This window comes from Meriones unguiculatus, chromosome 17 (assembly GCF_030254825.1).
Source record: "Meriones unguiculatus strain TT.TT164.6M chromosome 17, Bangor_MerUng_6.1, whole genome shotgun sequence".
Taxonomy (NCBI): Eukaryota; Metazoa; Chordata; class Mammalia; order Rodentia; family Muridae; genus Meriones; species Meriones unguiculatus.
In genome coordinates this window covers 58,130,466-58,150,270 of record NC_083364.1, presented here as the reverse complement: position 1 = coordinate 58,150,270, position 19,805 = coordinate 58,130,466, and the positions used below count along the sequence as shown (strand labels likewise).

At 42.1% G+C, this 19,805-nt stretch overlaps 1 protein-coding gene across 3 annotated transcripts in view; it reads left to right on the top strand.

Annotated features, from left to right (window-relative positions):
• Nxpe3 (neurexophilin and PC-esterase domain family member 3) overlaps positions 1-19,805 on the top strand; it is a 50,904-nt gene that overhangs the window by 8,710 nt on the left and 22,389 nt on the right. The window contains exon 2 of one of the 3 annotated variants that reach the window (XM_021664547.2): positions 2,571-2,800. In XM_021664547.2, the coding sequence (XP_021520222.1) occupies positions 2,708-2,800 (93 nt within the window). In that variant the 5' untranslated portion in view covers positions 2,571-2,707. Of the gene's footprint in view, positions 1-2,529; positions 2,801-19,805 lie in introns of all 3 variants that reach the window. The other 2 variants (XM_021664548.2, XM_060370545.1) reach the window with 2 other exon arrangements.

Here is a 19,805-nt window from a genome sequence, read left to right as displayed (position 1 = left end):
TTTACATTCTCCCTTTCCCTTCTTCTCTTCCTCACCTCTCTGTCTGTCTGTCTCTCTCTCTCTGTACATCTGCTGCTATGGCTCATTTGTGGAGGTCAGAGGACAACTTATAGGAGTCAGTTTACTCCTTCTACCTTGTGGATCCTGGGGATCATATTCAGGCTGTTGGGCTTGCCAGGAAGCACCTTTACCTGCTGAGTCATGGCCCCTTTTTACAGAGTTATCATTTCTAATAAACGAAAGGCCTAAAGTTTCAAGGTAGCAACAAGCCTTGGCCTACACTAAACAATATGTCTTACCTGTTTCTAAATGTACACCCCTTTCTCTCACCAAGGACTGTAGAAGTGTGTTGATTTCCAGCCAAAGGCTACTGGAGCGGTAGGTGGTGTAAACAAGCCTTTATCAGTGCTGGCACAGAGATTGGAACCACTATCAGTGTCGGTGCAGAGCTGGACCCTTCAGCTGGAGCTTACTCAGAAGCAGCAGAAACTGGAGTTGTGAAATGGAATTCTTTCTGATCCTCCAAACAATAAGGAGAGTGATTCTGATTGGGCTTTCTAGGGCAACATCAAAACGACAGAGGAAAAAAAAAAAGAACAGTAACAGTAGCCAGTGAAGCAAATATCCAATAAAAATAACAGACGAGGGTTGGTGAGGTGGCTCAGCGCACACACACAAATTAAAAAAATTAATTAAAAAATTAAATAATACAGATAACATGGATAATCAGGACTGCCCGCCCCTTCTAAGTTCAGAAGAGGATGTCAACTCAAGTCAGAATTTCAGGACATTACAGGAAACGAAGGTAAAAATGTATAAATAAACATTAACAAGGGTTTCAAAGCAGGCAAGGCCAAAATGCCAAAGGCCCAGTATGTAGGCATATATAAAGGCAGACCAGGCTGAAAGTGTTGACTTACTGAGGTATAAACAAAATTCATTTGCAGAGAGCAAAAGCAAAGGCCAAACAGAAACTGAAATGTGATTCAAATTGTTTCTCAATAGGAACCTTCACCTCCAAGCACACCTTTATCTGCCTTGAAAACCAAAGTAATTGCTTCCTTTGTACATGTCCTTTGCTGGAGAGAGAAAGAGAGAGAGAGACAGAGAGAGAGAGAGAGAGAGAGAGAATATGACTACTCCTTTAAGACTTTTTCCAGAAGAGTTTAATAATTAAGTAAATTGCCTGACATATACTTCTAGTTCCTACATGTCTGGGGTTTAAAACCGTAGTTTTCAATTTGTATCAAATTGTGTGCTTGATTTTTTTTTTTTTTTTTACAGAAAGTAACAAAATGTCCTTACAGTAATAAAAAAAAAATCCATTCTTGAACCAGAAATTCCCATGGTATACAAGAAAAAAAAATAGATTCTCTACAGAAATTAATATATTTTCTTGTGAATTATTACATCTATATATTTAGAGGGAAAGAGATCAGATCAAATGTTTCTTGGTTTTTTTTTTTTTTCCTTTTGGAAAAATTGGTGTATTATTCTGTCTACTTTTCTACAAAAATAAGATGTTCAGATATCTGTTCCCTGGTATAAAATGAGAAGTTACTGCAATTTTATAAATTTTATAAAAATAAGATTATCAGCTGGGCATGATGGCCTTTAATCCCAGCCCAGAGGCAGGCAGATCTCTGTGAGTTTGAAGCAGCCTGGTGGTCTACAAAGTGAGTCCGGGATAGCCAGGGCTTGTTACACAGAGAAACCCTGTCTCAGAAAAAAAAAAAAAAGATACTATCTAATGAGAACATAATTGAAGTCATAACTGATTTGCAACACCCCACTGCCCAAACCCAACAACATGAACAACATAAAACCAGCAGCTGGAGAGAACATTTGGAATCTGTTATGAGACTCCAGTCCTTTGCCCCTAAACATCTGTGACAGAGGAATCAAGACCTTGTACAAACACTTTGAGCTGTCTCCCCCCACATCTTCAGGGCAGGTGTCTTTCTTCCTATGCCTTGTCACTCCGCTGAAGGAGAACAGGACCACATATTGGGGAGCTGTAAACTGAAGGCTGTAGAGACTGTGGTAGTCTGTCTTTCTAGAGGGTCAGGATGGTTCACACACAGTGTTCTGGAGCTCTCTCTAACAACATGAGGCCTCCTCCTCACACTCTTCACATATAATGTATATGGCGGTATTATATAATTTGAGCTATAAGGGAAGTGAGGTGATTTTACATAGTTAGAACTCCAGAAATTTGGGCCTGGAGAAATGGGTCAGTGGTTAAGAGCACAGGCTGCTCGTTGGGGTTCGTGATGTGAAATTCACAAAGAATCAATAAAAATGTTAAAAAAAATACTAGAATTTAATGTTTACTTTTATATTATAATTTCTGAAACTGAATTATCTGGAGATAAGGTATCACTGTGCCTAGACCCTTTGCTGTCTGCTCGTGACTTGACCTTGGATAATGCTCATGAAAGGAAATGGATTTTTCTTTCTTTTGCTGTTGGTGAGACTTTGGCTTCTTTCTCTCTCTCTCTCTCTCTCTCTCTCTCTCTCTCTTTTAAGAAAAACATGCTTCTTGAACCACTGCGGTCTTTCTTCTACAGAACTCTTAAGCTTATTGGCAGAATAGAGGCAAATGAAACTGGGTGTTCATCCGCAGCTCTGAGCAAAGGAAGACATGGGGCTTTGAAGGTGAAAGGAGTACGGTGTCGGCCATGGGTCAGCAAGACACAGCCGGACAATGTGGACCAATTTCTTCAAACTACGAGTCTTCTGCTGTCTGTTTGCAGTGCTGATGGTGGTGGTGTTGGTCGTCAATGTCACGCAGGTAGAGGTGAGTGCTCGGGTCTGGGGACTTGTTCCTCAGTAGCCTGAGGTCATCGAGAAGCTTGGGCCAGTTGCATCTTTATGATGCTGCAGAATGTGTTTGAGCATGTCTAGCACCGATCCCGCTGTGCTGAGGACACGATGGTGAAGACAGGATTCCTCTCCTTATGGAGCTCACATTCTGAGTGTATGTGGGAGAAAATACAGAAAATACGTACCTGAAATGCTTGGATTAGATAGAGCCTGTCATAGTCAGGAGCTTATTGTTTTATTTACAGAAGGAAGGTTCATTTACTTTGGGATTCAGGAGATTTATTTGTTTGTTTATTTGTTTATTATTTATAGGCAGAGTCTTAATTTTGTAGCCCTGGCTAACCTAAAACTCAGAGATCTGCCTGCTCTGTCTCTTGAGTGCTGGAATTGAAGCATGCACCAGCATAGTTTTTACTGGTTGAATGTTTGTAATTCAGAAATCTTTTTTTTCTTTATATTTAAAAAAATTATTTATTTTTTTAATTATTTATTATTTTAAAATTCACTTTGTATCCTGGTTGTAGCTCCATCCCTCCTCCCCTCCCAGTCCCATCCTCCCTCTCTCCCCCTACCCCTCACCTTTCCCTCAAGAAGGGGAGCTCCCTTTCCCAACCACCCCAGTTCATCAAGTTGCATGTTGCATCAAGAGGACTGAGCATGTCCTCTTCCCCTGTGGCCTGTCAAGGCCGTCCTGCCAGGGAAAAGTGATCAAAAAGCTGGCAAGTGAGTCCTTGTCTGATGCAGTCACTGCTTCCCTTACTAGGGAACCCACATGAAGCCTAAGCTGTCCATCTGCTAGGTCTTTGTAGGAGACAGGGTCCAGGTTGGTGCTTCAGTCTCCGATAAATGCTCAAACCTGAACACTCAAACATTTAACTTTGGACTTGAGAACATTTCAGATTTCAGAATATTGGAGTAAGAATGTTGCCTACATTGTTAGTTCTCCATTGGTTTATTTTATTCCTTATAGGCTTGATGCTTCCTAAGGAGAGGCAGAAATGTTGTGCTTCTGGGTGGGAGTTGACATGGGGAGGAACTGGATGAAGTAGGGAGAGGGGAAACTGTAATCAGAATATACTGTATGCAAAAAAAAAAAGTTTTTATGTTTATTTTTCAAAACAGGGTTTCCCTGGCTGTCCCAGAAGTCACTGTGTAGACCAGGCTGGCCTCGAATTTACAGAGATTTGCCTGCTTCTGCCTCCCCAGTGCTGGGGTTAAAGTATGTGCCACCACTGCTCAGCCTGTTTTCAATAAAAGAAAAAAAAAAGCATGTTCCCTACAATCATAAGTAATAATCATAATTGCATGATATAGACTGGCAGAGCTTGTGAAAGCGCTGAAAAGAAAGGAAGCTGGCGATCTCCCTTTCCCCCACTTAGCCACAACCAAAGGCTGGCCTCCAGCTAGCTATAGGCAGAACCCAGCTGGTCAGCTGGACTCCATTAACTCCATCTTTTGCATCCCATACAGTGAAAGCATTGTTTCTAAGACCAGGCTACAAGGAATTGCTCTAACCCAAACTTGCAGCTAACACCAGGGTGGCATCAGTGGCGTCAGAGCAAAAGCTGAATCATCAGAGACACTTCTTTTTTCCGTGGGGAGCAAGCAGAGTGAGTACTTCATGGCTGCTTTAGGGTAAGGAAGACTGGGCTTTCCTGAAGAAGGGGATCATGTGGCTTGGCCACAGGCTGAAGGACAGTTTCAGGGGAGGAAGTTGATGAGTCTGTTTTGAATACAGCTGTATGGCTGAAGGGCAGAGAACATGTCTCCCGGAGACACTAAGAAGATAATTATTAGTAATCCCCTACAATCCCCTCTTTCCTACTCCTCTTATGGAGCAGTTTTCACAGGAAAGATGCTAGCTAGCCCTTTTATTTTGTTGCTTGTAGTGCTTTTTATGATGCAAGTCTTAACTAAGCAAGGCATTTCTTTGCTTATTCAGGTTACTAGCACAAGACTTTTTACAGGCAGGCCACAGGCTTTTTCATTTCTCCTGCTGGAAATTGCTTTGTGTTGTGTAGCAGAACACCTACTCTCACTATGAAATGGACACAGAGTCCTCTAGGTTTTTTGCAAGTCGTTGGGTACTTTGGAGAATACAAAGTGATTCTGTTCAAGATTAAAACATAACATCTAGAAATTGACTCCTTTCATTTCGTTACACTGTTCTTATGTTTTGCTGTAGAAAAGACATATTGTCAAAAGACCATATTGACAATGCCTTTCACCTCAGAGCTTTCTGTTATAAATATACATCTAGGTATTGTGATAAGAACATGGAACTTACAATACCTTTTTATTCTTTTAAATAGATCGCAATCTCTCTCTCTCTCTCTCTCTCTCTCTCTCTCTCTCTCTCTTTCTCTCTCTCTGTGTGTATTTGTGATCACTCCACACAATTGTGGAGCATACTATTAGCACATATCCTTCACCTTTCTAAAGATGGAACATCAAAAAGGGGGAATCAGAGTAGAAGGGTTGTCCTCTGAAGGCTTCTGTACCAGCCCAAATGCTGTCAAGATATCTTTCATAACAGTTTGCTGTTTCATCATAAAATCAGCAGAGATAACAGGCCTTCTTCCCATGATTAGTTCACCAGCCTATGTCTATTTTTCCCATTTCTGTAGGAAGCAAGACTCGCCAGGCTCACAGGGTGGTGGGGAAGAACCAAAGCCCGTCTTTTCCTGACTGTGAGTCCCGTACTCTTTTACCATTGATGCCACTTTCTATATTAGAACTAGGGCAAATAATCAAGAGATGGAGGCAACCTCATCGCTCAAATGTGAAAGCCGAAAATCAGTGGCTTGGAAAATTCTTGTTAATCATTTCTTTACTTACATCTCCATCTTTCCCTATCTGTAACTCATAGTTCCTTTCATCACATATTCTTTATCTTTTCATTTGAAAAATGACAAGTTCTTCGCTCTCTGTGGCCCCAGTTTCTCCTCTGCCATCTTTGTCTGGTAACTTCTTCTCTTCCTTAAGACTGAACTTAAATGTCACTCTCTTGTGGCTCTCAAGTTCTATTTTATATGTTCCCCTTGCTTCTGCTTTAGATTGGGTCTAAAATGGTCTCTAAACGCATTGGTACTCCATGGAAATGATAGACCTTGAGGATTAACAGAATGATCAGATGACAGAGTCACAATTTGTAATTGGGAGGTGCTGGAAACTTTTGAAGGTGGGCCTACCTGGAGATATTGCTTACAGGGGAAAGCCAACAAGACGTGTGTTTTGCTTCCTGCTTCCCACTGCCATGAGGTGAGTAGTCTTGCTGTCCCATGGTGTACCCACTATGCTGCTTTGCCTTCCCACCAACCTGGACTGAAACCTCTGAAAGTGTGAGTTGATTTTCTCAGGTATTTTGTCCCTGTGACAGAAAGCTGACTGACAGAACTCCATGAGCTTCCACTGTAGCTTTCACGTCACCATACAGCACCTGTGAACTGTGTTGCCAGATGCTGATCTGTTGCCCCAGTCATCTGTAAGGAACATGGGATATCACCCCTAATTCCTAAACCCAAGACCAGCTCTCACTGAGTATGCTTAACAGGTGGTACACGCTAGGTTACTGGAATCTTAGCCACTTCTGTGGGTTTTCTGTTATAATCCTTCATCGTTTCCTACTTAATACCTGTAGTTATTGGGGTTTAGAATCTGTACTAAGAAATGTTTTATTTGTATCAAGAAGAGTCTCCCAGCAGCAATTTGCCCAATAAGGGCCTTGACCTTGGTTTTAGGTTGCAATATAGTCTTCTTCATGTGCTTCTTAGTAACCCCCGGGCTTGCCCATATTTCTGGGAGGTGCCAGAGGGTCAGGAAGTAGCTGTGCTCCCTACCAGATTACCTCATGCTTGGCTATAACGTTGTTTTGTTGTGCTTTACCTTTGTTGGAATATTCAGGCTTTGCGATAGTAGGACAGCTGGACTTTGGTGGTACAGTCTTGGCTGTTGTCAATTTTGTTCTTACACTGACATCTGGGTTTGGGATGATTATATCTCTAGGTGCTGATTTCTGGGTTTGTCTTTTTTTTTTTTAAGATTTATTTATTTATTATGTATACAGTGTTCTGCCTGCATGTACACCTGCATGCCAGGAGAGAGCACCAGATCTCATTACAGATGGTTGTTGGCTTTAATGTTATTTTATTGTGCCACCATGTGGTTTCTGGGAATTGAACTCAGGACCTTTGAAAGAGCAGCCAGTGCTCTTAACCTTTAAGCCATCTCTCCATCTGGGTTTGTCTCTTTTAGATGGGTGTTTTGTTCCTTGGTTTTTGGTTCCTCTTGTTCTAGTATAAGAATAGCTACACAGGACACTTGCTCAACCATGTTTATAGCAGCTCTAGTTGTAATAGCCAGAACCTGGAAACAACCCAGATGTCCATCAACGGTGGAATGGGTACAGAAATTGTGGTATTTTTATACAATGGAATACTACTCAGCAATCAAAAAGGAGGAAATCATGAAATTTGCAGGCAAATGGTGGGATCTAGAAAAGATCATTCTGAGTAAAATATCCCAGAAGGAGAAAGACAAACATGGGATATACTCACTTATATAGACCTATAAGATATGATAAACATAATGAAATCTATACACCTAAAAAAGATAATCAATTGAGCGGACATGGGGTAAGATGATCAATCCTCATTTAGAAAGACAGATGGGATGTGCATTGAACGTATGACAGGAGTCTACTGAGCGCATCTGAAAGACTCTAACTAGCAGTGTTTTCAAAGCAAAGACTCATGACCAAACCTTTGGCAGAGTACAGGGAATCATAAGAAAGAAGGGGAGTTAGTCTGATGGGGAAAGGATAGGAGCTCCACAAGGACCAAATATTTCTGGGCACAGGGTCTTTTCTGAGACTGACATTCAACCAAGGACCATGTATGGACATAACCTAGAACCTCCACTCAGATGTAGCCTGTGGTAGCTCAGTAACCAATTGGTTTCCCAAAGTGAGGGGAACAGGGACTATTTCTAACAGGAACTCGATGACTGGCTCTTTGGTCTCCCCACCCCCGAAGGGAGGAGCAGTCCTGTTAGGCCACAGAGGAGGGCTTTGCAGCCAGTCCTGAAGATACCTGATAAAACAGGATCAGATGAATGGGGAGGAGGTCCCCCCCATCAGTGGACTTGGAAAGGGGCACGGTGGAGATGAGGGAGGGAGGGAGGGAGGGACTGGGAGGGAATGAGGGATCGGGACATGGCTGGGATACAGAGTTAATAAAATGTAACTGATAAAATAAAATAAAATAAAATAAAATAAAGGGTAAAAAAAAAAAAAAAAAAAAAAAAAAAAAAAAAAGAATAGCTACACAAACCACTCAGACTCAGTTAGATGGTTTATTGGAACACCTTTTCCAAGCTGATCGATCAGGGCCACAGTAGGGACTCTGGAGCCTAGCTGTGATACCTGGAAGTTCTCAAAGCAGGATTTTTATAGAAAGAAACAAATGCAAAAGACACGGGGAGGGCAGTAACACATTTTGGCTAACTAGACAAAGTATTATCAGCTAACCTTTAAGCTGATTGGTCCTAAGTGAGGTAAGTGAGACAGGGCTTAGGGTCTTCTAGAGTACATCCACAGTGTAGCCAGGGGGTGTAGATAAGAAGGCTGCAACCAGAGTGTAGCCAAGTGAATAGATAATTGAATCATAGTAAAAATCATAGTAAAAGGTCAGCTCAATCCTCTGGCCAGGTCTGCAAGTGCCAGCTATGAACAACTGCTTCCAGGAAGCAGAGTTAAAAAGTTTAAAAGTTTGAACTTAATTTCACCTTAGAAACAAAGTGGAAGCTGAGTACAAAGATGGCTGCAGCTTTGTCTCAAATATCAGGCTACAACAATCTTTAGTCTTCTGGCCAGAGTGACCTGTGGTTGAGTACAGGGTCTTCACTTGAGTTGGGGACCAGAGTTCTGGAGGCCAACAGTCCTCTGGTCTCACCTGGGGTCCTCCACTTGAGTTTGAGGTCTGGCGTTCTGGTGGCTGGCATTGCCTTCAGTAGAGCAGGAAGCTTCCACTGGAGTTCATGTGATGTGTTTGTTAACAGTGATAAGCATTGTGGATACATTACTAACCAATGTCCATTGTTTCCACTAGGTTATATGCCTTTTTCAAATATTATTTTATTATTCTATATTACATGTGCAGAAGTTTTGTCTGCATCACATGTGTACCTTAGAAACCAGAAGGGGGTGATGGATCCCAGGGACTGGAGTAACAGATGGTTGTGAGCCACAGAGTGGGTGCTGAGAATTGAACCTGAGTCCTCTGGAAGAGCAGCCAATGCTCTTGATTGTTGAGCCTTCTCTCCAGCCCAGGTTTTATATTCGCTTGTATAATTCTGTAGGTTTTGTCAAATGATGTGTTCATCATTAAGAGTATGATAAAGCATTTCACTGACTTAAAAATGCCCAGGTCTTTATATGTTCATTCTTCCTTTTCTCTCTTGCACACCAGAGGACCGGTCTTTTGTTATCTTGATAATGTTCCTTTTCTAGAGTGTTGTGAAGTTGGAATAATGCAGTGTGTGTAACCTTTCAGATTCTTTTTTTTTCCCCTTTAAATAATTTAGCATGGTTACTCTGTCATCTTTTTGCTTGCATTATTTCTGATGACAAAATGAAATGACATTTCTTTTGCTTTTCCTGAAACAACATATGTTTGTTTCTCAGGGTTTTAGTGGCCAGGAGTTCAAGCTCAAGGTACCAGCCGATTCAGGGCCAGATGAGATTCCCCTTTCTAACTTGCAGTGGGCCAACTTCTCACTGTCCACACTGGGGAGACAGACCCTCCTACTCCTTTTCCTACTCTATTTCCTCTTCCTTCTCCTCCTTTATTTCCTCTTCATTCTTCTCCTCTTCTTTTTTAAAGATAGGACTCACACTGTAGCCCCAGAGAGGTTGGAACACCCATCAATCCTCCTGCTCCACCCCCCAGAATTCTGGGATTCAAAGCATGGGCCACCATGCCCAGGTTTTTCTCCATTTTTTGCAGTCACTGATGCCATTTTGAGAGTCTGTCCACATAAATTAATTTAACCCTAACTGCCTTCCAAAAGAATCATCTGTAAATCATTGCTTAGGGTTGGGACCTTGGTATATAAGTTGGGGGCCATACCTGATCCTGTCGAACAAACTTTCATGGCTTCAGGTCTTCCTGTCAAATTACCCCACCTCTTCATTCTGTTATTTAGCCTTTCTTTTACCCAGAATGACTTTAAATGTGAGGGAAGCTGTACATTACAGTCTATTAAGCTTTAGTAAGAAGCAGGATTTCTGAATTTCCTAAACAGGAGACACATCAGTGTACAGACCAGGGAAATTATCATCAGCCTAGAACAACTTATTCAAAACATTCTGTGTAGCTGGTGTCTACCAAGAGGTGCCCGTATCCTCGGAGAAATTCAGGCTTTTCTTAAATAATGTTGACTCATGTTTGTCCGCTAGTGAAATAGATATAAGAAGGGCATCTCTGGATCTAGCTGTCGGAGTTGGGGACAGGTGGGCCAGCACCGTAACTTCCGTTTCTACATCAGTCCTGCACAGTATGAGCTGTGTGACCAACGGCAAGGCAGTAACTGCCCGGATTCAGTTTCCCGATTTGCAGGCGTGAGTGACAAAATGTCCTCTGTGCATCTGCCTGGCATACTGAGAACACCACAGCAAGTGCTGCGTGCTGCAGAGCGCAGCAGGGTTGGTTCACACTGGTGATGCCAAGATGCCTGTGCCTGACTCTTAGCATCAGGGAATGGTGTATGGCCAGAATTTCTTAGTTATCACACAGCTGGCTTTCTGGAGTTGATCAGCAGAAGCAGGTGATCTTTCCCTTTGATGTGTGTGCTTGCTTCATGTTTATGCACATAACAGGATCAGAAATGAGATTTTTTCTTTCTTTCTTTCTTTTTTTTTTTTTAAACTTTTGAAACAAGATCTTAATCTGTATCCCAGGATGGCTTGGGACTCACTGTCTAGCCCAAGGTTACCTCAAATTTATTGTGATCTTCTTGTCCCAGCTTCTCAAGTACTGGGATTACTCATGTATATCACCGTGCTCAGCTCAATGAGATTTCATTTAGTGAGATGATGTTTATCATTGTTTCTCTCTTCCTAATGTGCCCTTTCTTTCCAGCTGTATTATGGTTTTTATTCTCTCACTGGTTTTGATCAGTAAGTACATAATGTCATGGATTTGCATTTAGAGTTTAAATTTGACAATTTAAAAATTTATTTACTTTTTATACAGCAATCTGCCTGCTTGTGTGCCTCCAGATCAGAATAGGGTACCAGATCACATTATAGGTGGTTGTGAGCCACCACATGGTTGCTGGGACTTGAACTCAGCACCTTTGGAAAAACTGTCAGTGCTCTTAACCTCTGAGCCATCTCTCCAGCCCTTGACAATTTTTTTAAAGGAGATAAATCTCTATTTTTTTGCTTCGCAAATAAATCTTAGCTGAATTGGTTGCTTTTTGGTGATTGGTCAGAGGCCAAATCCACTGTTTTCACCTAAGTCTGCTGACTTTTCTTTTGCAGTTTCACTGGGGCTGGGCTGGCAAAGGTAGCCCTTGGAATGGTGCCAACCACATTTAGAGTAGGTCTTCCATCTCAGTTAACCCAGTCTAGAAACTCTCTCACAGACATGTTTACAGGTTTGTCTCCTCAGTGGTTCTTGATCCTATCGAGCTGGTAGTCAATATTAATCCTCACACCTTTTCAGCACATGGAAAGGCATTATCAGTTTTTCTAGAAAAGACCAGGATTCACTTGTCCCTGTTCATAATTGAACAGGGTATGGACGTCATAGTGTGTGGCAGGACTGTGCACACCCTCTGTTTTCTCAATTATTCTGGAGTTGTGGGTACTGTCCTTGCCATATAGCTGCCAGAATATGGATCTGAAGGTGAAGAGGGAGATGCTCAGTCTTGTGGCCTTGTTGTCTCCTACTGTCTCTCCAGTCTTCATCAGTTGTGACTTCCTTGGAATTTCAGTGGTGTCTCTGGAGACTTTGTGATAATGGCTAGATCTGGAAACAAGAGCCTCTTCCCCCCACCCCACCCCAACGCCAGCATTCAAATATTGAAGGTCTATCGTTCAGTGTAATGACATTTGGAGTGGGACATTGGGAAGAAACTTAATTTATAATTTGTTGCAAGAGGCTCTCACAAGGAAAAGGAAAAGAGAGTAGTTAAGGAAAGGCTGAGCCATCAACTGTGGCCCTCTGTAAGTTGGAAAGAGGAAAATTTCCAGAACCTAACCATGCGGACCCTCTGGTGTCAGGTGTCAACTTCCAGAACTACAGGAAGATGAATGCCTATTTGCATCTGTGGCATTTTGTTAGTGCAGATGCAGTTTATGAAGGCAGAGTTCTTCTTGGGCCCAGAGAAGTGACATTACATGGGGCAATGGCACCAGCACAGGGAACAGTGGGTACTTGTTGGCCAGTAGCACATTCCTGATTTCAGTGAGACCCTGTGTGGTCAAGTTGGAGAGAACATGGCCATTACTGCTGGGTGCTTTTTGTTCCAGTCCTCTACCCAGTGTTAAAATGGCATATCTATTAAGACTGTTCTGTGTACTCTTTTCTTTCTTTTTTTCCATCCTCCTTCTTTTTCTTCCCTTTCCTTCCTTTCCTCTCCCTCCCCTTCCTGCCCTTAGTTGTATAGGCCTAGGAGCTGATCTTGGGTAGTTCTGGCTACACATGGAACAGTAGAGACATCAAGAGAGGAACAGAGTAAAGAAGTAAGAAGAATAGGGTATACACTGTGAGCACAAAATGCAAGATTTGGTCCTTCTTAGTGTCTCAGCAACTAAAAAGGAGAAGTGAAGCAGAAACATTTCCTGAAAGGTATTCTGCAGCCCGGGGACTTTTTCAGAGTCAGTTTTGGTTTTCCCCGTAACACTTTTAAAAAAATTCTTATTATTTAAAATAATTTTAAAATTTAAATATATTTTGACCATATTCTTTCCCTCCATCAAATATCTCCAACTTGCAGATCCTCTCCCCCTCCTACTCATCCAACTTTAAGTTCTTTCTTAAAAAAAACAAACAAAAACAAAAACCAATACAACAACCCCCCAAAGCAAGAAAAAGCCGAACCCCAAAGTAAAACAAACAAACAAACAACCCCATCAAACTGTAATCAAATAAAAGCACGCACACACACACACACACACACACACACACACAATGGAGTCTATCCCATGTTGGTCAGCTACGTCTGAACATGAGGTCTGTCCTGGAGTGGTTGAGGTACCCACTTCCATGCCAGTGGAGAAAACTGTTTTTTTCTCTTTCAGCAGGTGCAAGTGAGGTTAAGTAGGTTAAGTGAGGTGCAAGTAGTTGTTAACATTTACCCTAGTGGCTAGGTTTTCATCCACCCATCCATCTATCCATTCATTTTTAAAATAAAACATAACAAAATAAAATAGTAAGATAGAACAAAGACTGTCACATCAAAGTTGGAGATGTCAAACCAACAGAAGGAAAAGAGCCCGAGAGAAGGCACAAGAATCATAGAGCCACTCATTTGAACTCTCAGGAATTCCATAAAACAATAACCTGGACACCGTAACATAGACACAGAGGACCTGGTGCAGACCTATGCAGGCTCTGTACATGCTGCTTCAATCTCTGTGAGCTCATATGAGCTTTGCTCACGTTGATTTAGACTCGTTCTCTTGGTGGTGTCCTCTGTCCGTTGGCTCTCATACTTGTTCTGCCTTTTCCATGGGGTTCCCTGAGGTCTGAGGGGAGAGATTTGATGGAGATATCCTATTTAGAGCTGTATGTTCCTATGTTCCAAGCTCTTTCTCTGTGGGTCTCTGCATTTGTTCCCATCTGCTGCAGGAGGAAGCTTCTCTGAAGATGGCTGAGCAAGGCTCTTATCTAGAGTATACTAGAATATCATTTTGTCACTGTATTTTTCTCTCTCTTTTTAGAACAGTATTATTTGGTTTTCCCCTATGACCCTGGGCTATCTAGTAGTATTGGGTATGGGTTCCATATTGTGGGGTGGGCCTTAGGTCAAATCAGACATTGGTTGATTACTCCCTCAGTGTTGTGCCACCATTGCCTTACCATATCTTGTGGGCAGGACAGCATTTTAGATCAAGGGTTTGTGGCTGGCTTGGTGCCCATGTTTCTCTTTTGAGAGTGTGCAGAGTATGTTCCTGTATCAAAGATGCTGGAAGTAGGGGTGAAGGCTCTATATAGTTACCAACTCATCATCTCCATCTTCAATGAGTCGTATAAGTGTTATCTTCAGGAATGGGACCTTATTATTTTGTATAGAACAATTTATTGTCTTGGCAACAGCCTAGATTGTTTAGAGATTTCCATGAGATCACTTGGCCAACAACTCAATTAGATGTACCCCAATACCGGAAGCTTTGTTTGGTGATAAGAGGTAGCCAGTTGGGACAGTGTCTCCCCTATTATTTGACAATTTTATTTCGATCACCTTCATATATGTATATAATTTAGGAAGCTTCTATTATATTAGGTTTCCATACTATCCCTCAAATGCCCCTTAATTTTAGCTGCCTCTCCCTACATTCCCTTCCACCTACCCCTCCTCCCCCCCCACTCGATCCTTTCATTTCAGCCCTGCCTCACCCATTCATAACTATTCTATTTCCCTTTACTAATGAGATTTATCTGTTCCCTGTAGTACCTTACTTTATACCTGTTCTCTGTGATTCAGTGAATTGTAGCTCGGTTATCATCGACTTCACAGTTAATATTTTCTTAGAAGCTAAATAGATATACTTACCTTTATTTACCTTTCTGAGTCTGGGATACCTCACTCAGGTTGGGTTTTTTTTTCTAGTTCCATCCATTTGCCTGGAAATTTCATGATGCCATTTTTTTTTTAAACAGCTGAATAATACTCCATTGTGTAAATGTACCACATTTTATTTATTCATTATTCTGCTGCGGGACATAAAATTGGTGCTCCTCAAAGGTTAAGTCCTTTCTTCACCACCCTAAATCAATGCACTTCCCAGCAGCTCCAAACCTCTGAGGTCTGGTTGCTCAGCAGGTTAGGTCACAGCCTGAACTCCATCACCTTCAATCCCCAAGGGTGCAAGAGGGAAGGAAAGTGACATTTCTGCTCTCCTGGCTCCCTCAGGTCTCCAGCTTCCCAGGAATGGCAGAGCAGTGGCTGTTTGGACTAATGGGCTCTGTGATCCTGTGTATGGAAGAGTCTCAGCAGGTCTTGGTACCCTGTTCCCAGTTCTGGGAGCTGCTCAGCACTCAATCCCCTTTCCCCTTTTGTAAACAGCTTCCTAACTAGCATGTTTTTAAAAAGTGAGCAAACTAAAAGTAAATTAATGTCACTTACATGAAATTATTATTATCATTATTTTTGAAGCCTGAGGACAATTTTATTATAGTTTAAAAAGAAAAACACTCCAAGTTGTAGATCTCAGCAACTTCCAGGAGCAGGGAAGGAAAAATAAAGCCATGTCATTTAAGCCAGCACAGAGGTCAGATACATGGCAGGGAGTAGAGTTTTAGAGAAAGGGGAAGGGAGCCCCAACTATTAGAAAAAGCAGACCTGGGTCCTTGGCAGCATCTATCTGGAAGAAATAGAACTACTACAACAAAAAGGTTATACCTTTCTAGTTAGAAAGTGGACAGACTTTGCTGAGCCTCCTGCTTGTAGGGACTGTGCCAAGGAAGGCAAAGAATGGTGTCTCAATAAAGGAAAAATCATTCCACCTATCTCTTGGCCTGGCCTAACATAAGTCCCTTTCCTTAAGAGTGCTGCCTTGGCAAGGTGATTGGCCTACCCCAAATACACTATTAGGTTCCCACCCAAGCCAGAGATTTTATTTTCTTGAGGACAACAGAATTTTTTCTTAATGAGCCCTTATCGCTACCCTAACACTCTTCCCCCTGAAGAAGTTAGCTCTAAAACAATTTAGGAACAATATCAGAGATCAGAGCCCACTGATCAGAGATCAGAGACCCTTCTAGAATTTCTGCCTCTGGCAAGGACTACATTTTTGGTTTTTATCCAGGAAAGTATTTGGTTAATTTTTCTTTCGCATTCCTTTACCCTCTAATTGCCTAGCTGGTTTTTACCTCCTGTTCTCATCATCCAAACTTTGAAGAGGTAACCCCAACGGCTGTTAAGGAATTAGGGTGATGAATGAGCTGGCTTCTTCTAGCTGGATGGGGGTGCTGGGTGTGGCAGTCAGGGTACCCTTCAAGTGGGTCTATCTAAAAGACCTTCAATTGTATCAGTAGTTCCATTTGTATAATAGCCAGGCATAGGGAGGAAAATCTAGTGAGAGATTTAGTAGAGCCGTTGTACCTGGCATAAACTCCAGTTTGATGGCACACCTAGGCTTTTAAGTAATCTTTTGTAAATAATCAGTGATTGTTATCTGAGACTTATGGAGGTGCTTTTCTGTAGGAGCTTCAGAGCCTTTGCATGACATAAGGCATTCTTGGCAAACTAGGAAGTCTTGTACTGCCTGAGAATTGCTTGGGTAATGAGTTCCTTCAGACAACTCCTAGATAAGATCAAAAGTTCTGGGATGCAAAAATTGACTTGCTAAAAGTACATTTTTTTTTTGGGGGGGGGAGGCAGTTCAGTCTTCTGGGGCTGACCTCCCTGCTCCATCAAGGCTTCATTACATCAAGTGTCTCTGTTTGATCATCTAGTGCGAAACAGTTTACTGACAGGAAAGGCAGTCCTTGATGGGGCCTGAAAAGAGGTGTGAGGGGGAAGTAAAGGCAAGAGTCCACAGCAGAGGAGACATTTAAAATTTCCAAATCAAAGTCTACTAGAGTCCCTTGATGGGCTTCCAGGAGCATCCACCCACTGGACTTCCCAGTTTTCCCTTTAACCTCTGAGGCAGACGGACTACTTTTAGGGAATTTGAGAGTCATTCATTGGGGTCTCTGGAATCACATTGTGAGGCCTCTCTCACATTCCTTGGTGAGGGAGAGAGATACAGATAGATAGATAGATAGAGAGAGAGAACTTTAACTTTTAATTGAGTGAAATTAATTATTTTTTTGAAGTCCAGTTAATGTAGAGTTTATTTAAACTAAGGAAAAGGTCATGTTTTCACAAAGTACATACTTGGTTCTTTAAATAACAACTGTGACCATGGCAGAAAGATTTTAGAGGATGCTGTACTTGTGAGCCATACACAGCATCAGCTTTGGGTTGTTTATTTTTTAAGAAACATCTCTCTTTTCAAAACACCGTAGTAGCCAATAATCAAGGCATGCCTTGATGTGGGCATAAAGAAAAGAAAAAAAAAATCACACGGAACCACTCAATTTATTTAAAATTACTGATCAAGAAAGGCAACGTTGGGCTCCTACTGAGTTTATAGAGCATCTATACAATACCTTGACTTAAATCTAAGAGCAAGGTTAAGACTCTCCTCCTCTATTTTTGGTAAACAACTGTATCATAAACTTAGATAACTTTTTCCGTGGATTTTACTTTGGAGTAGCCTTTTAAATATTTTATTTAAAAGAGGGTTTGGCACTTTAGTACTGATGTCACCAATGTTAATATTTCTTGGGATCTCAGGAAGATTCATATTCTTGTTTTTCTTTGTCTTAAAAGCACCCCTTGTCTTTATTGAAAAATAGATTATTTGCTCATATTGACTCCGGTTTCCCCTCCTTCTACTTCTCCCAGTTATTCCCCACATATTCTCCCATCTGTATCAGTTCCTTTTTTGCCTCTCAATAGAAAAGAACAGGCTTTTCTAACAGCAAAACATAACAAAATAAAATATAATAAGATGAAACAAAAAACCATCACAATCAAAGTTGGACAAGGCAAACCAACAGAAGGAAAAGAGCCCAAGAGAAGCACAAGATTCAGACCCTCTTATTCACACATTTAGGAGTCCTGTAGATATATGAAACAAGAATCCATAATATATATGCAGAGGACCTGGGGCAGGCTTGTGTAGGCCTGTACTTGCCGCTTCAGTCTCTGTGAGTTCATATGAGCTTTGCCCAGTTGATTTAGAGGGACTTGTTCCCCTGGTGTCCTCCATCCCCTCTGGCTCTTGCGCTCTTTTTGCCCTCTTTTCCAAGGAGTTCTCTGAGCTCTGAGGGAAAGGATTTGATGGAGACATCATTTAGAGCTGTGTGTCCCGAGGTCTCTTTTTCTCTGCATAATGTCTGGCTGTGGATCTATTTGTTCCCATCTGCTGCAGAAAGAAGCCTTTCTGATGATGGCTGAATAAGGCACTGATCTGTGAGTATTGCAAAATATTATTAGAAGGAGTCATTTTCTATCTATCTATCTATCTATCTATCTATCTATCTATCTATCTATCTATCTATCTATCTATCTATCTATCTATCTTTGGCTTTTTGAGAAAGTATTACTCTTTGTAACTGAGCCCTGGCTGTCCTGGAACTCATTTTGTAGACCAGGCTGGCCTTGAACTCACAGAGCTCTGACATCTCTGCTTTCTGAGTGCTGGGATTAAAGGTATGCACCACTGTGCCCAGCTTTTTTGTTTGTTTTTAGACTAGCAGTATTTGGTTTTACCTCAGATCTCTGGGCTATCTAGTTTCTGGCTCTTGGTCACCCAAGCAGTGTTAGGTATTGGTTCCATGTCATGGAGTGGGCCTTAAGTCAAGTCAGACCTGTGTTGGTCACTCCCCAAAGCTCTATGCCACCATTGTCTTCACTTGTCTTGCAGGCAGGACAGCATTGTAGGTCAGAGGCTCAGTGACTGGGTTATGTTTTTTGGGTTTTGTTTTGGTAGCTTGCAGAGTACCTTCCCGTACCAAAGACACTAGAATGTAGGGGTGAAGGCTCTGGGTAGGTACCAGCTCGGCCTTTCCAAGTTCAATGTGTTGTTGTGGGTGTTTTCTTCAACAGCGGGGCCTTGCTGTCAGTATGTCTCGGCAACAGCCTGGGTTGTTTGGGGGATTTCCATGGGACCCCTTTGGCCAACAGCTCAATTGGATGTAACCCAGTTCCATTCCTTGAGGCTTTGTTTAGTGACGAGAGATTGCTAGTTGGGACTGTGTTTCCTCCATTATTTGAATGAAGACTTCGTTAGGATCACCTTCATATATTTTAGGAGGTTCCCGCTGTGCTAATTTCCTTACCACCCCTAAAATGCCCCTTAATTTTCAGTGTCTCTCCTTGCATTCCCTCCCCCAACCCCACCTCTCTATTTCCCACCCTCCCTTCCCACCACCTGATCCTTCTGCCCCCCTCATCAAGTCCACCTAATAAAATCTGTTCTATTTTCTGTTCCCAGGGAGATCACCCACCCATCCATTTCTATATACCTAACTTTTATGGGTCTATGGACTGTAGCCTGGTTATCATTCATTTAATGGCTAATTTCCACATGTAAGTGAATCCGTACCCTATTCATTTTTCTGTTTCTGGGTGACGACCTCACTCAGGATGATTTTTTTTCTAGTTCCACCCATTTGCCTGAAAATTTCATTATGCCATCGTTTTCGAAAATGGCTGAGTAATATTCCATTGTAAAATTCATATTCTTAAAAAAACCTTTTTACTGATTCTTCATGAATTTCACCTCATGTACCGTCTCAGGGGCCCAGATGCTATCTTTTGACAGTTTAGTGGCCACAGGTAAATGTGGTGGATTGTCATAATACGTAGCTCTCACAACCATTTTCTATATTCACACCAGTCTGATTGTTTTCTAGGGGTTCCAGTGGTTAGCCTGAGCCTTGCCTCTGTGTGAAAGCAGAGCTCTGGGCTTCTGGAGGGAGCGGGAGGAGACACAAATCACTTTTGTAATCTCACTTTACAGCAGCTCCAGGCACTAGTGGTCAGAGCACCATATGCCGACACATTTTACCCAGTGCTGCAGGTCTCTGGGCCTCTCACAGCGTTAGGAGTCACCACATGTGTGTGCACAGGTCACGGCGTGGCCATCTTAGGAGCCACCGCATGTGTGTCCACAGGTCGCACCATGGCCATCTTAG